The 16,231-nt window shown below is 43.2% G+C and overlaps 1 protein-coding gene across 1 annotated transcript; it reads right to left on the bottom strand.

Moving 5' to 3' along the window:
- Nucleotides 1-14,014: 14,014 nt before the first annotated feature.
- On the bottom strand, nt 14,015-14,996 carry NANP (N-acetylneuraminic acid phosphatase; the record flags this gene model as incomplete). Its single annotated transcript, XM_081998296.1, has 2 exons — nt 14,015-14,710; nt 14,907-14,996. The coding sequence occupies 2 exons, from the start codon at nt 14,994-14,996 to the stop codon at nt 14,015-14,017; spliced, it is 786 nt and encodes a 261-aa protein (XP_081854422.1).
- Between the last annotated feature and the right edge of the window lie 1,235 nt (nt 14,997-16,231).

The following is a 16,231-nucleotide window of genomic DNA, read 5'->3' as shown; positions in this document are numbered from 1 at the left end:
GATAAAAAAGTTATTTTGCTATTTTAGCAGAACGTATTCACCAGAAAAAGGTATCCTGTTACCAGTAGGGCCAGTTCATCACTTAAGAACTATTCTTTTATAAGTCACTGAATTTTGCCTTACACAATTTGTTTATTTAGAACTCCTGCTCCTTTGGGTAGGCACCATATCTCCTTAGGACCAGGTATAACCGAATGTGCACATATCTTCATTTTTATTTCTGGTGTATAAAACAGAAATGCCTCTCGGCTTTTGAAAACAACAGTCTTTGCGGCTATGCTATCATGGCACATCGTTTTCATTTATTGTTTTATCCAGTCCTTTTAATACAGAATGCAGCTCATTTATTTGTTACTCACTGAAATATCATCCTGAGTACATTAACAGCACATTAAATTCCTGTCCAGCTATGGTTTCACAGCGCAAAGAGCTGCTCTCAGAGCAAACTACACTCCGATGTTCCCCAGCCCCAAGCTGGTGATTTGTGGAGTTCCCCTTTGGGTCTTTCCATGGCGACTGTGGCTGCCTAAGCCCTCTCCCAAGACTGGGTTTCCCTAACATAGGTAACATTTACCTTCAGAATTATGCTGGTTGGCTGTATAATTTAAATTTAGGCATATAGTCTGAAGACACTCTTTATTCAGTTTTAAGTGTTCTATATACCAGTTGAAGGTGGTGATAAACTCAATTAACTAGGCTGATATAAACCTTATTTAAATCAAATTAAGTGCATTTCTGCAGCGGTTAGCATCTATTTCATTAACTGTGATTAAAAACTGCTTGGGAGTTAAATTGGTATGACTTTGAATATAGATAAAGCCAAAGGAAGACAGAACTGGCAGCTGAGCCTGAACCAGACTGTAAAGTTTGGAGTCCTTCTTTGTACACAGAACACCAGAGCTTTGTTTGTTTTAATTAAAACTGGGATCCTGCAGAATGTAATGGATGTTGTTTAGGAATGCTGCCTGCTTGTTTCTGATAATTGGATTTTTCTAGCCCAGATTAATATCCTACCATGCCATTCCACTGGGTCTGAGAGGATTCCTCCAAATAATTAAAAAACGAGTGCTGAAGACTGTAACCACCTCATTAAGATAAACTTACAACAACATCTTGGGTTCAAATAAGGAGTTCCTTTCTTTTTTGCTGGAAAGAGGCCACAGTTTGTTTAGCCTGGCAGTGGCAAGGAACTGATTTTTGTGTGTGCGCAAAAAGCTTTTTAAGCCATTGATGATGAATCATTGTGTCTCAAGTAACGTGAAATTAGACTAGTAAGCTTTGACAGGGGTCTGCAGAACCTAATTTTGAGATGGCTACAGCACCCAAATAATGAAAAATAGAATATATGTGAAAGTGTAAATATTTCCAGAGAACTTCTGGCACGTAGTCTCACACCAAACAGAGACGGAGAAACACACTTGCCGATACTTGATGCTAAAAAGAATAGCTCTTCTGTTTATTCATCAAAATGATATTATCTATTTGTGGTTTATGCTGAATATATTACATACAAATATATCTAGTGCTGTTCGTTAAGATGAGGGATCGCTTGCTATATGATCAACTAGTATTATAATGACAGATCTAATGCATAAGTGCCGTTTTCTGTTGGTTTGTGCATTATTTTCTGAAGGATTGATACGGAAGACTTCTGATACAATTTAGCCCTAAGAAATACACAACGCAGGAAAGCTGGCTAGCCTGTCTAGGAAGAAGCTGTTGGAAAACCTCAGTGCAAAAATATTTGGAGGTACTGGAGGAGAATGGGGGGGGCAAAAATGTTTATGTGAGTGTTTAAAATATAGACGAAGATGATCAGAACTGTATTGATGAACGGAGTGAGGGAGGCATCTGCAGTTGCGTGTGCTTTTCACATATACAAGTCACCCAGGCTCTGCTGGGTACTAAGGCACAAATCTAACTTTAAACCTGAGAGCAGACCGACGGCGCTTGCACATGTTGAAATTTTTGTAGGCTCACAGGGGCTCCCCTTCCGTTGTGAGATGGTTTTAGACTGAAACTTGTGCAGTGCGTAGCTTTACTCAGAGCTTCTTCCCAGGGCAAATTTCACATCAAAAACTGTAAAATCCAGTAATGTAACATTGAGAGAGGTAAAATTTTAGTATCCACTTACAGAAATGTAAAATTTTAAAGCAATATTTTAAAAATTCTTATTTCTGGCTCCGATCCCCAGCAGTACCTTGTATACTAAACATAACAAATGCCACTTAAAAGAACATAAGGAAAGCGGTCATGATGTTTGTAACTCAGTGAGTACTGGTTGAAGGAAGTACCCCCACACAGAGAAGCAGAGGGCTGTATTTTATTCGCAGTCAGGGATGTGCATTGCAGTTTTGTAGTAAGGTAGGGGTGCGCGGGTTCTTTCTGTATGTCTGACTTACCTCAGCTATTTTCGTTGGGACACATAGTTCCATGGGATATTTTAAGTAACTGTTATGAAGATTTCATGTGCTGGGTGAACTATGCAGGTCCCAAAAGCGTATTTGAAAACACTTTCCACCAGGTGCCAGTTGGAAGCTGGAACGTAATGAAGGTGGTAGGTGCCAGTGGGCACAGTGATTGTATCTGACGTACCTGCTCCTTTTGCCTGGTTTTCCGAGGTATTTGTTTGCAAAGTGCAAGAAGCCTCATACCATAATCTTTTCTAACTGAGAGATGCAAGCTATATGCAATTTGAATATAATTTACCTTAATTCCAGGGATATTTTCTGGAGATTTTTTAGGGGAAAATACTGTATGAGCATATCTGTCTGAAGCCAGCTCAGAAGGATGTCGGTCTAGTGTGCTGTCTGCAGGGGTGGCAAGCGGTAGATGACTGAGGAGGAGGATAGGAAGTGAGGCATTTTCTAGGATGCTCCTTTCCCTGGTAAGCAGTTTTAGCTGCTGGGCATCGGTGTGGTAGAGACTTCCAGAAGTTTAAGCTGCATCCAGACCATTCTGTTCAGCATATTCTTTTGGATGCATCCTCCACGAATGGATTTAATCTTTCTGAAGCCATTTATACTTTGGCAGTCACAACATCCTGTGGGAATGAATTCTGGATTTAACACGTAGTGTGTCCCGAGAAAGTACTTGAGTTATTTGTGTATACCCGTTTCCCGATATTGACGTAATTCCCACTTACCTTGTGCTCATCTGCAGAGATCCTGGGGTGTCACTGCCCAGGATTTCTCCATTTTCCTCCCAGCAGTGGTCAGGTTAAAGCGCTCGCTACTCTACATACCACGTTCGTTTTCTGCACGCCAGACTGCCGCGTGCTGACAAATACCTGCCAGCAGCTATGGGGTTTGTCTTGGGAAATTCCAGGTAAACATGATCCCTCAGCCTCTCGCAGGTAACAGCTGCTACTTTTGCTCAAAGGGAATTCCCACTGGCTTTGATCTGTAGGAGAGGACATCACCCCTGGTTCGCTTTGCTACAGCGAAGTAACAGACATTAGCTAAAATGTTTGCCAAGGACATGTGATAGCAGTTACTTCACAAGCAGCAGGCCAGACTTTTTGACCGCTTACCTTAGTCATATGTGCTTTGCTCTTAACGGAGTTCTCTATCCACCCCAGTGAAAGCACGACTGGAGTGCGAGCCAAAGAGCAGCAAGTAAGAACAGGACAAATATCAGTTATTCCTCTGGTATGACCTGTGGAAATCTGCAAGCATGTTAAATTTTGGCCTTTTTACCTTCTAAATTTGCTGTCTTTGGTGCATGGAAAAGCACTGAAGCTTTCAGGAGGTCTGCTTTTCATCCTATAACAAAGAGATTTTATTCATTAAGCCAAATTATTAGCTGTGATTACTTTGGGCATGATGCACTGGCCAACCTCCTGGGCTTATTTTGTGCTAGGCACTGTAGAAACTTGTCATAAGGTTGCTCACCCAAGGGAGCTTAACAAACATGTCCTGAAAAGTGGATGGAACAAGAAGGAGGAGCTGGATGGGCAGGAAAAGGAAAAGGAGGGAGCAAATACAGCATGAGGCACATAATTCCCAATCAGTCTTGTGACACAGCCTGTTACAGTCTCAGCGGCCAAAGCTGCATTGACCATTTACACTGACTCTTCCAGACTTTTAGCATCAAAGTTTTGGTATTTTGTGGCTTTCTGGCCTGAGTAAGGCACAAAGGTCCTTTAAAATCATTGCATTCCACACATTTGGTGTGTGTGTCAAACAGGCAGGTGCTTAGGCAATGCAGCTTCCTAAGCATCAAGGAAAAGTCTTGGGGGTTGTTTAAGGGCATTTTCTCTGTGCAGATACCTGGTAATATTACTTCACATGGAGAAAGACCCCCTCTAACACTAGGCCTACTGAGAGTCCAAAAACGTTCGTTTAGAAGAAGATAGGCAGCCAGTGCAGAAATGGGGGTTTTTTGAGTGTGTGCCCTAATTCACAATTACTTGCCAGAGGTGCTTCCCTGTAGCAATACTCCTCCTGCACAGCCACGCTCTCGGGTGAGATGAGCTGCTGAGTGCGAGTGAACATTCTGAACCACTCCAACGCTACGCCATTCATTCTCATTACATGGACAGACCCTGCCTCCTCGCTGCTGCCCTTGGCCTCGGAGAGCCTCAGAGGAGGCTTTGCCTCATGTTCAATGGCCAAGGCCAACATCCAGGGCCAGACGTATCGGTTGTGAGCCCTGTCTCCACCCCGGGCTTGCTGTGTGACTCTCAGCCAGTCACTCTGGCTTTCTGAGTCTTGTTCCCTCTCTGCTAAGACGGAGACAGCAGTTATTTCTGCACCTCAGAGTGAGAGCACCCTTTATCTCTTTGGGCATGTTCTCTTTGTCATCTTGTAAATTCTGTCAGGACAAAAATGGGGGATTTTTATACATTTTTCCACTCTGGCTGACTGCAGCAGTAGCAGCAGATCCAGCCCATGCTGCTGCTGAGCTGGCAGCCCTGGAGCTGGCCGATGGCTCGACAGCAGCACGCGGGGTGGGCAGTCGTCCTGCCGACACACCGTACGTCCGACGAGTGCCGAGAGCACGCTGCCTGCAGCACACCGGGCGAGTCCTACGCGCTGTGGTACACGTTTCGGAAATGCAGAAGCCCACTGCAGGCATCGCTCAGCTCCTCCATGCTCTTAGGGTCAATGCGGTTACTGGGGTGGAGATACCCTTTGATGGGCTACTGCGGCTGTACAGGGCTATACGGTGTACTCTGTGTATATACATACACTATGCACTGTACAGGCCCACTGTAGCCCGTGGGCTGGTTCTGCCAAAACCTGATCCTCCGCTGCCGCCTGCTGAGCACCGCGGCAAAACGCCGCAGAAATCCCTGCCTGTGCTCAAGGCTCCCTCACGCGGGGACCCGCCGCCGCCGCCGAGCGCCAAAATTCAAGTCTGTAGCCGGGGGCTGATGCTAAACACAGTGTCACCGGGGCTGTGAAGGGAAATCAGCCCAGGTTTTCGGGTGCCCGAATAGGAGCGAGGGTGCTGACTTTACAACCGTGGCCTGAATTGCCTCTCTGGGGATGCAGCCGAGAACTCCAGAGTGAGAAAAATACGATGTAGTAGCAGGTAACAGCTTAGAGTAATCCTTTAGCTGAGGTCACAGAAGTCGGGTGCTAGTGTATTGTCTGATCATAGAAAGAGGAGTTCATCAGGAGAATTTTGAAATCATAAAGATGCCACTGCAGCATCAGCTGCAGGAAAAAAGGTTCCTTTTTCTTAAATAAATCCAATACCTACATGATATATAAATCAAATTCAGCTCAAGCACAGTGCACCAGTACCTTAGAAGGCTGGATTTTGTTTGGCACCATGATGTTATGACATCAGCTATTGCTGATCCTCTTAGTCATGCTCTTTTCCAACTGACTGTTGTGCCATTTGCAAAATACGCCACAGATCCTCATGCTTAAAATGAAGATAATACTTACCTGCCTAGATCAAAACCTCTTCTAAGCAAGGCTATTTTGCCATGGATGTTTACAATGCCTAATAAAATAGGATTTCATCATAATTTATGATGTCCGGAGGGTAGTCTGAAATGAAGAGTGTCCTTATCTCATTTATGGGTACCAGGTATGTCTTATTTTTAAAACAGTGATGAAGACAAAAATAAGGAGACCAGGAAAACAAACCAACCTGAAACCTGTGCTTCTGTCTACATCTAACAAACCTGTAATGCCACCTGCTGAGGAAACACTGAAAATGAAAATGAAGTCTCCAGCAGACTACTAATTGCATTATTCTCGTTATTGATTTCTTTTAAAATTTATATTATATGAAAATACTGATGAATTTTAAGAAACCTAGGTGAGCAACTGTGAGTATAATAAACTGGGTATATTTTTAAATACCCAAATGATAGGAGTTTCTTTTCAACCCTACTCCAGAGCCTAACTCCTTGTAATCAAGAAATCATCCTATTATTCAACTTTAATTTTCGCTTTCTTCACTCATAAATTAGCCACCCAAAATTATCCTAAAATACATTTGCATCTTTTAATGTGGAAAGGACAGCTTATTAGCAGCACTGTGACTCCTTAAGGACATTGCTTTAGCACTCAGCGACACAGAAAAAAAAGCTGTTTTCTTAATCAAACCCCGTTATAGAACAAGGGCGTACAACTCCAAATACAGAACTGGTCCTTCGTAATAGAAAACGGAAATAGAAAAGCACTGAGGTCTATTTTTTAATATCCTTAAAACGTTTTATGCCAGCACAAACCTGCTGATACCTGAGCAGTTGTACTGTGACACTAAAGTGGAGAATCCAGGCCAATTACAATTCTTCCTGGCAGCATATTATAAAATGATTATGCAGTATTCAAAAGCATCTTCTTTGCTCATCATTCACTGGTGACAGCTGCAGAGAAGGCTATTAAGTCAACCTAAAAACTGCCAAGTCCTGTAAAATGTTGGGAATGCAAATCCTAACAGAAAGGCTATTAGAAGCCAAAGGTTTTTTTTCTCTGCATTTTGCATATATCTGTTGCGTGCTGCTCACCCTGCAAATATGCACAAACACTGCTGCTCTACAGACATGAGAGAAAAACAAACGGGAAGTGGCTTGGATGGACAGAACTTGGTTAAACAGGGGGCACAGTACTCAAAATAAAACAAAAAAAATTGTTAACTAGGTAAATCTATATCAAAGTAAAATATCTCTAAAGTAGGGGCTTGTCTTCATTTTGAGATACAGTACAGAACTACAGTGTAAAACTATAATAATACAACATTAAGGTGAACCTCTCGCTGTAGCAGTAGCAGTTTTTAAAACAGACATGTTTTATCCTTTCACAAAGGAACAGGATAAAGATAACAAATATATCAAAGTAGTTTAGACATCAAGTTATTAGGTACCTTTTAAAATACTTTCAGATGAGAGGGATGGAAGCAAAAAAGTATTTTCACCCAGTTACATTTACTGAAAGAAAAATAAACGAGCTGTTTGTATCATTTATGCATTTTCTTCCTAAAAGGAAAAAAAGGACTTAGAACATTCAGGACCCTTCTCATTTAAATGTCTGAAACAAAACACAATGGAAGGCATCAACAGTTTGGAAAACAAAGGCTGTCAGTCCATCCACTGCAGACTTCCTGATAAATCCTAACCCCGGTGAGATTTAATAGGCCACACCATTAACAGCCCATTAAGACCACCCAACCAGTAGCACAAATGAAAACAGTTAAGCCCGACTTTATCAAACAGCCAGACCTACAACACGTTAGTGCTCTCATGAAAACAGCACAGTAACTTTGAGGATACTTGCTGGCCTAATTCATTAAAAGAATAAAAGAGAAGAATTTACTGAGATTCTTAATACTTGCACAGCAAAAGAACAAATAAAACATATATATATATGAATAGTTGATGTGTTTTGACACGTAATGATTTCACTTCCAGTTGGACCTTTCTGTTAGGCTGGCCACTGCCTGCCTCGTGAAAATGGTCTTCCCACACCTACCTGAATGCAGGACCATGGAGCAGACTCAGCAACACCAGCAGTAAATAAAAATGTGCTCATCTGATGCTCGCCAGGCTGGACTTTGACTAGAAAGCAAGATAAGTTGAAATGCTTTCCACTTCACTTTTGCATCTTCATTTCTGGGATGCTCATTGAGCAGATGGGGAAACCGAGCCATAACTATTCTAAGTGACTTCCTAGAATCATTGAGAAGTACAAAAAATATTTCCTAAGTAAGTCCTTGGTTTAAGCATAGCTCTTCAATGACCACAGTCATATATACTCAGATATATCTCCGTACCTTAATGATCCTGTATTTTATTGCAATTTTGCAGTATTGATGGTGTAGCAAAATAAACATTTCCAGGGCAAAATACAAAAAATGACCTAACAAAAATGTGCATTAATACATTAACTATATTAAAGAAAATGTATATTAAAATGTAGTTTCTTCTATGTTGTCTAGTAATATGTTACATCCAAAATATAAAGATATTGGATTCTCTTGGTGTGACAAAGTTATTTTTGAATATAGTTGACAGAAGAATCAAATGTTTATAGCCAGTGACAAATGCCTGAACAGATCCTGGAAAACTGCTGAAATGAGTAGTGTTTTGTTTTCCTCACAGCATTCACTTCTTAAGCCAACTGATCATCAATATTTGTTTTGAAACTTGGAGAAAAGTATCTCAGATTTGGTATTTGAAACTTGCCTTATAAACCTTGGTATCTACAGGTGACTAACAGAGGATTTTTTGAGGTGCTTTTTTTTCCTCCAGATTTTTACCTCTTTTTTTTTTTTTTTTTTAACAGATTGACAAATTTGCCTAGTCTGTGTGATATGAATGGAAGTTTCTCTGGAGGAAAGACCGTTTAAAGCAAACACAGCCCAAACACATGCTTGCAGCACACAGCTGCCAAGGAGCTGGTACTAAATGTATGTACTTAACATGACCTTGCTACAAAAGCTGGCTCTCTTCCATTACTTTTTATTGCAATCCTGGGCAAACTTTGTCCCAAATGCTAGATACCGTTGTGATTCAGCAAGATATGGAAATGCGACCAAACAAATAGATGACGGAGATAAATTTGCTGAGGGAGAAGGGAAAAGAAGTCATCACTTGCAGATCATCTTACAGGAATGTGTATACAAATCTTACTTAAACTTGTGAAGTTCCACTGATGTAAACAGCAACATTCTCCTATGTTAAATTAGACCCTATGCAAAAGTTACCATCTGGTCTTTGGTTAGGTGTTGACTTCAGAAACATGGCTTGCACTTCTAAAGGACTAAAATTTCATGTATTAGCACCATAATTTCATTTCATGTTTTTTAAAATGCATCTTTCTTCTGGCATCTGAGGACTGTTCAGCAGGTGGCTCTCATGCAACCTTCTTTTTAGTAGATGGAATAAAAGGTCAAAATATGCTATATTGGGGCAGGCAATGTGATTCTCTGTGCCTAGGTCCCTTGCAACACAGGCAGAAAGTTGCAGTTTTTGCGTTAGACACAGCTGACATCATCTCTGTATTGTTATGTCTCTTGTATGTGCACTGCGTGATCTAGAAAGCGAGTTATAATGGAGACAATCCCACTGCAAGGCTGATAGTAAAAGCTGTGCACAAAAGAACAGTATACAGCTACATGCAGCAGAGATACATTGCTTTTCTATTTGTTGTACTTCTCAACGCGTTCAGATGATTTCCAGATGATGAGTTTTGTTAGTATAGAATTAAGGTAGGATTTTAAATTTTGTTTAAAGGCCTCAAGATAACCTAGGAGTAAAAATCCCCACATTTTAGAGCTTAAGTTGAAAAAAGAATCACTACATCTGTGAACTGGCAAAATTGCTCTGATGGATCAGACTACTTCAATTGTGTTCAAAGCCCTATTACTGGTGTTGTCAAGTAACAGAAGCTTCAGAGTAAAAGACAAATAGAACTGGTTCAGGTTAGCTGGTGCACAGGAAGTTGTCCTTTGTCTGTATTTCAGGAAATATGAAAACCTTTAGTTGTTACCCCATCCAAACATCTTATCTCTTTGCATTAACTCAGTATTCCCATGAAAGGTACTTATCTCCCATATAAAACATTCTGGCCACCTTCTAAGGACTCTTAACTTTGTGTTAAAGTTTTCAAGTGCGTTAAGAAAACGTCCTCATTTCTGAGGCTGTCACTGTCCAGCTTAATGCCTTCCACAAAGCTCCCTCAGCAAGAAGAGAAGCCATGGCGTGCAGATCTGTGACACTTCAGGCAGCTCGCCAGCACAGCCAAGCCCACGCGTTAGAAGCCGAGTCCCCCTTGCCTCAGTTTAACACCCCACCCTCATCTAGAGTACCTTTAAGTACCTCCCCACCTCTCTCCATCTATGTCCGCAGGCCCAGAAGATGCACAATTTGTTCCATTACCCAGTGGAAAACCATCAGGGGACAGCTTGCTTTTCTGCAGCCGAGAGAGGTACAAGGTGAGCAACCTCCGCTCTCCCCTAAGTCACACAGGGGTGCGTGCAGCGATAGCTCAGCTATGGCTTTGTGCAGCCACAACCTGCTGCAGCCGGTCCCCTGGGCATGTGAGATTACGATGTTTATTTATCTTACTTGGTTTGCAGCCTGTTCTTACGCTGCTGCAGCAGCCAGTGCCATGACACTAGGACATGCAGGCACACCTGAGCTGGCATTCGGCTTGGCGAGTCAGGTTCAACTAGCAGTGAACTGGAATTAGTGAGGAGGTCAACATACACAGTCCGGTCAAGAAGTTTCATAAATACATAAATATGTTTCAGCCTCTGTTTGAAATAATGGAAACTACACACAGTCACCACACCTAAACATGAGGCCACAGATTTTGAAGCATGATTCTGTGCTATTTCAAAAAACAAACAGAACTCTTTCCCTTTGTTGTAAACCTGGTCACAAACACAGTTATCCACAGTAACACAGAGCATTAAAAGAAATGTTTTATAAACAAAATACTTTTATTAGACTAGTACATGGGTTATTTTAAATCAAGAATTAAAATACAGTTGGTATTAAAATATTGTTTCAGTTCATTTCACTAAAATCAAAGTTACTGTAGATTAACCTCAGGAGGTAGTATTTATCTGAAAAAAAAAAAGGTTTTTAAAAATATAGATGGAATTTCTTTTTCTCTTTTTATTTAGTGTGTTTTGGCAATATACGTTAAACTAGACAGCTTTGCTAATAGAGCATAACATTAAACAAAACCAGAACTCAACTGGAAACTGAATATAGACTGTCTTATTAATCTATTCCTTCTTGTGATGTGAAAATTATCCCATCACTACATTTATTTTTCAATTTCCTTAAATATAATTATTTTTCAGTAGGTTTTCTGTAAGAGCTCCATCCAAGAAAAGCATCTTGAGTATTTAGAGATACTCCAGATACCTGACACAGCTTACTGGGTAACTGCTTCTAAGACAACCCCTGGACAGAGAAATCCCTTTGGTTGTTTCTTCTTATTTTGCAGAAGCATCGTAACACTACTGCCCTATCTGGACACTGGTAGTCACATCCCAGTCGCGACAGAACTCAGCAATGGAAAACATATACTTGGGTGTGGCCTCTACAGGCCGCACTATCACCTGAGTGTTCAGTTACGGAGGCTTTTTCACGGATTCATAGGTTTAAGGAAACGACTGGCCACATGCAAAACAAAGAGCAGTCTCTTCTAAAACAAGAGACTCTTACACAACAAGCAGGCTCGGCATCCCATTTCAGAACGATGCAGAAGCAAGAGAATATGAGCCTCGACTTGTATTAAAAGTGTGTATATATCCTCCAAGACCACAGAAAGAATTGTGAATCGTCACTTGTTATTTTAAACCTTGAGCTGTATCAGAAACCTCATTCTGACCTAAGTTCTATTAACCTGATGCTGTGTGCAAACAATGCAAAGTTATACTGCAGCTCCTTTGGGGTGCTGTTTTAAGTTGTTGCTTTTGTATCAGACAGTTAAAAAGAGATTACTTCAAATGCATTATCTTTTCAGGGATCCATCTAACCTTTTGCGTACATTTCTATTTTTACACAATATTACTTATAAGCCCAATGACCTTTATTATTTTTCTCTTGGTCCTTGGTTATAAGGAATGTTACTAGTAACGTGTAGCTCATCAGCTAAACCACAGTGACTGTTTTCATGCTCTTCCGAAAGAAAAATAAAATCTTAAACTTAGGCCTCTTTCTTCACTAATAACGGTGTGTCAAGTCAGTCCCACTGGGTCATGTTACACGTGGCAACTCAGTATACTGCTGTAATTGCATCATTGTTCGCATACGCCCATTTCTGCAAAGGTACAGGTGGGGCCTGCCTGAGTTCTCTTCATTGATCCTAATGTCTCAAAGGTCTTGGCTAGATAACGTGAAGAACCTGGACTGCTTTACCTATTTTAAGGGACAACTGGCTGAAAGGGGTTCAAACTTTAATCCTTTTTTTTCCCCTTAACACAGGAGCAACATATTTTGATGCAACCTAAACTCTTTGGCAAATAATTTAACCCAGATCAGTAACAGCCTCTTCTAAATGGAATCTGTTACCCTATTCAGGACTTAACTACATTAACTTAAATTCATGTCAAGTTAAACAAAGGAACCTTTCTTGTATATAGGATTCCTTCTACACACCCATTTCCTGGTAGGTTTCTGTACTTTTTGCTGATCTTTTATTGCTGCCCACATGCCAGATGCTCTTCTGCCAGTGTCTCAGTATCCCTGTTCCCAAAAGATTTGTCATGGCCATATCCTAAAACAGAAAATGTGCTTGCTCATACATGGTCAGATAGTCAGCCCAGTGTATACAATGCAAACAGGTTTTGAAAAATGCAGGTTTTCCAAGAAGTGCTTACATTTCCATTTAATACGTGAACACTTTCCCATTATACAATAAGAATATGAAATACAGAAAAATTAAATTATTAAGACAATGATCTGGGAAAGAGAAATCTTAGTATTTTAAAGAGTCATCTCTTCCATCTAGCGGAAACAGCACATAGACATTATAAAGTTGTACACAGTACTGTAATACGTATGACATGGTTTTCAAATTTCCTGGAAGAGAGTCATGAAAACCATTTACAAACAACTAGGTCATCTTTCCTCCCGAGTAAATCACACGAAATACACGCAGAAAATGGAGTAAGGAGGGCTTGTATAACAGTGCCATTAAAAGTCAAAAAAAGCACTGATCCTGCAGTTGAGTTTGAGTAGTCATACACCTGAGCAAGACCAAGAACAGTTTCTCCAGAAAGTCTGATCAAAATTCACCAATAAAATCAGACAGAACAATAATATTAGCTTTTAAAGAGTTTGACAGTACAGTAAGACCACTGAAAATATCCTGCATATCTGCATAAGCACCAAGATAGTATAAAGTAAGAACTTAGCCATCAAGTCCCTATGATAAATGGTCCCCTATACAAATGCAAATTTTTAACGTACATTTAAGTACTTTTGGCAAGAGATACAGATTCTATAAAAGAAAAGTCACTGCAAAGTCTGATAAAATAATTCTAAAACTTGAACACTTGAAAAAAGATCAAAGGTAGAACATTTTCTAATGGTCTGGTACATAATAAATTCTGGTTTTAGAAACAGCAAAATTCACTCCAGTTCCTGAGATAAACTGCAGATCAACTGTGAAGATTTACTAGATTGTGCCACACCCTTTTTTATGTTCTTTTTACACACTACAAACAAGGTCTGAGCTGAAGCTTCTGCTAAACTTACAAGTCAGCAAAGCATGTGAAAGATCAAAACATTCACATTTTTGTTTCTACTGTAAAAACAAGAGACTGGCAACTTAGGTCAGAGACAGATAGACTTTAGCCACAGTCTGTCAAGATAATTTCCAGAGGCAGTTTTTTCAAATTAACTGCACTTGCATCTTTGAATCTAATTCTTTGTTTCTATCCTTTTTCACTGACAACTGTTGCTCTTACTCATACACCTGCTGTTTAAGAAGGCATACCATACAGGAGCTCAGAATCCTAGGGTCAAAATTTTAACAAGAGCGTAAGCCACCTAACAGCTTAGCACATTTCTGATTGTATGCTGGAACCATCAGTGTGCTTCATTACTACTAGCCATATGGTCAGTTCCTAACTTAGCATTAATTTTGTGCTCCATCTTCTGTAAAACTGCTGGAAGATCCAGAACAGAAGAAATAATATAATGAGGTAATGGGGAGATATTTACTGGGGTTGTCATTGCTTTGTTTAACCAAACAGTTGCTTTCAAGCCAGCATTCAGGCCTCCTTGAATATCTGTATCTAGAGAGTCACCAACCATAACACACTCTGTGGGCTGCACCCCCAGCAGATCACAACAGTAATGAAATATGGATGGCGCCGGTTTCTCTTCTTTCTGCTCTCCTCCCACAACGATGGCATCGAAGTAGGGCTGACAGGCGCACGCTTCGATCTTCTCCCTCTGCGTCTGTTTGTCGCCGTTAGTCAAAAGCAGCAAGCGGACCCTTTTCCGCAGCTCGGTGAGCATGCCCCGCGTGTCCTCGGCCAGGGTGAGGTGCTGCAGGCGGGTCGTTTTCCACAGGAAATAGCACTCGGCGGCCAGGTTTCGGTTCGCCTGCCCCCCGATCGTTTCTTGGATCGCCTCCTCCCAGTGCGAAATCCGCAGGTCGGTGATGCACATCGTGGCGGGATCGTGACACTCCTTGAGGAGCTTGGCCTGCACCTTATCGCAAATGGCACGGGCTTCTCCCTCGCCGCAGTTGTGCTTTGACTGCAGGGCATTTACCACCTTTAACAGACACGAGGCCCTCGTCAGCGCGCCACACGCACGGAGCCTGGCGCTGCGCGCCCACTCTCGCTCCCAGCCACGCGCCGCGTCCGTTAACGGCCCCCCGAGGGGCCTCCAGCCGCGCGTCAGCGCCGGGCAGGCGGCGCCGCGGCCGCCGGGCCCTGCGTCGGAGGGCGGTGGGGGATAAGGGCAGTACCTCCTCGATGGCGCGCCGCCCGGCCGCCGCCGTGTCGACCAGCGTGTTGTCCAAGTCGAAGAAGACCGCCTTGACGCCGTGCACCCCCATGGCGCCGCCTCTCGCGAGAGCCGCCCCGCTCTAACGGCCGAGCCGCGAGGGCGGAGGGGAGCGCCCCAACCGCCGCTAGAGCCGCCCGCCCCGGGTCACCGCGGGGCGAGGGCGGCTGGAGCACCCTGCCCCGCCCCTCACCGCCGCTGGGTGGGGCCTCGCCCTGCCGCGCGGCGCTCCGTCACGCCCGTGAGGGGGCCGCCCCGCCCCTCTGCTGTAAAAGGCGCTCGCCGGCCCCTGCTGGCCTGTGGAGTGTTTCGCGCAGGCGGGACTGGGGGGTTTGGACTCACGCAGGGCCCTGGCGTGGGGCTGTGAGGAGATCCCGCTAGCGTCCCCGGGCCCCCATGGGGGCTGGCCCCGCCAGCCGCCGTGTCCTGCGCGCCTGCTGCCGCGCCGGCCGTGGGGCGGGGTGCGGTACAGTACGCGAGGGATAAGGGAGCCGGCGGCACCTATCTGAGGAGCGAGGGGGGAGCGGGAGCGCGGCGTGAAGCATGTGGAGGCGCGGGGACCCGAAAGTGGCGGTCGGTGGGGCCGCTCCTTTCGTTTTGTGGTTTTTGGTTTGTTTTTTTTTTTTAATTATTTGTTTCCTCCTACTGCTTTCTGGGTGAGGCAGCCGAGAACTGGCATCTACTTTGAAAATGCCTCTTGAAACGCTGCCAGGGGACAGCTTTACCTTGAAAGGACCCACCCCTCCCTGCAGTGTTTCCACCCGGGACCGGTAGCGCGTCCCCACGGAGCGGGGGAGCGGCTCGGCGGTGACCCCCTGGAGCGTGTCCCCTCGCAGCCTCCCCAGCGGGCGGAGCGTCCCGCACGCAGCACCGGAGTGACGGTTTCGTCGTGGTAAAGGCGATGACCCCACTACATATAGCGGGGTGTTTGGGGAGCTGGTGTGATCTTGGAATATTTGACATCCCAAAGGTTCTCTGGAGGAAATGGGTCGGGAAGGCGTTGGGATGAGGGCCTGAAAGGCGGTGCAGGACAAGTTTTACAGCTGTGTGTACTAGCTGCTGCCTCACAATAGGTCATTTTTCCCCAGGGTGGAGTTTAACGACAGGCCTGATTGCTCAAGTAGTATTCCTGTTGTTCTTTAATAACGCGTTTTAATGAATACGATATTTTTTTTTTATTGCCAGCCAGAAAGCAGGTTTTGTTGATTTGATTTCTGTTAATACTGCTAACATCGATTAGGCATTGACAATTAAATACGAGTCACAAAGCTGGAGGAAACTCTATAT

Source organism: Phaethon aethereus (genome assembly GCF_964289735.1).
Source record: "Phaethon aethereus genome assembly, chromosome: 3".
In the NCBI taxonomy this organism is placed as follows: domain Eukaryota; kingdom Metazoa; phylum Chordata; class Aves; order Phaethontiformes; family Phaethontidae; genus Phaethon; species Phaethon aethereus.
Note: the sequence above shows the minus strand (reverse complement) of the source record. Positions and strands in the feature narration are given on the sequence as shown.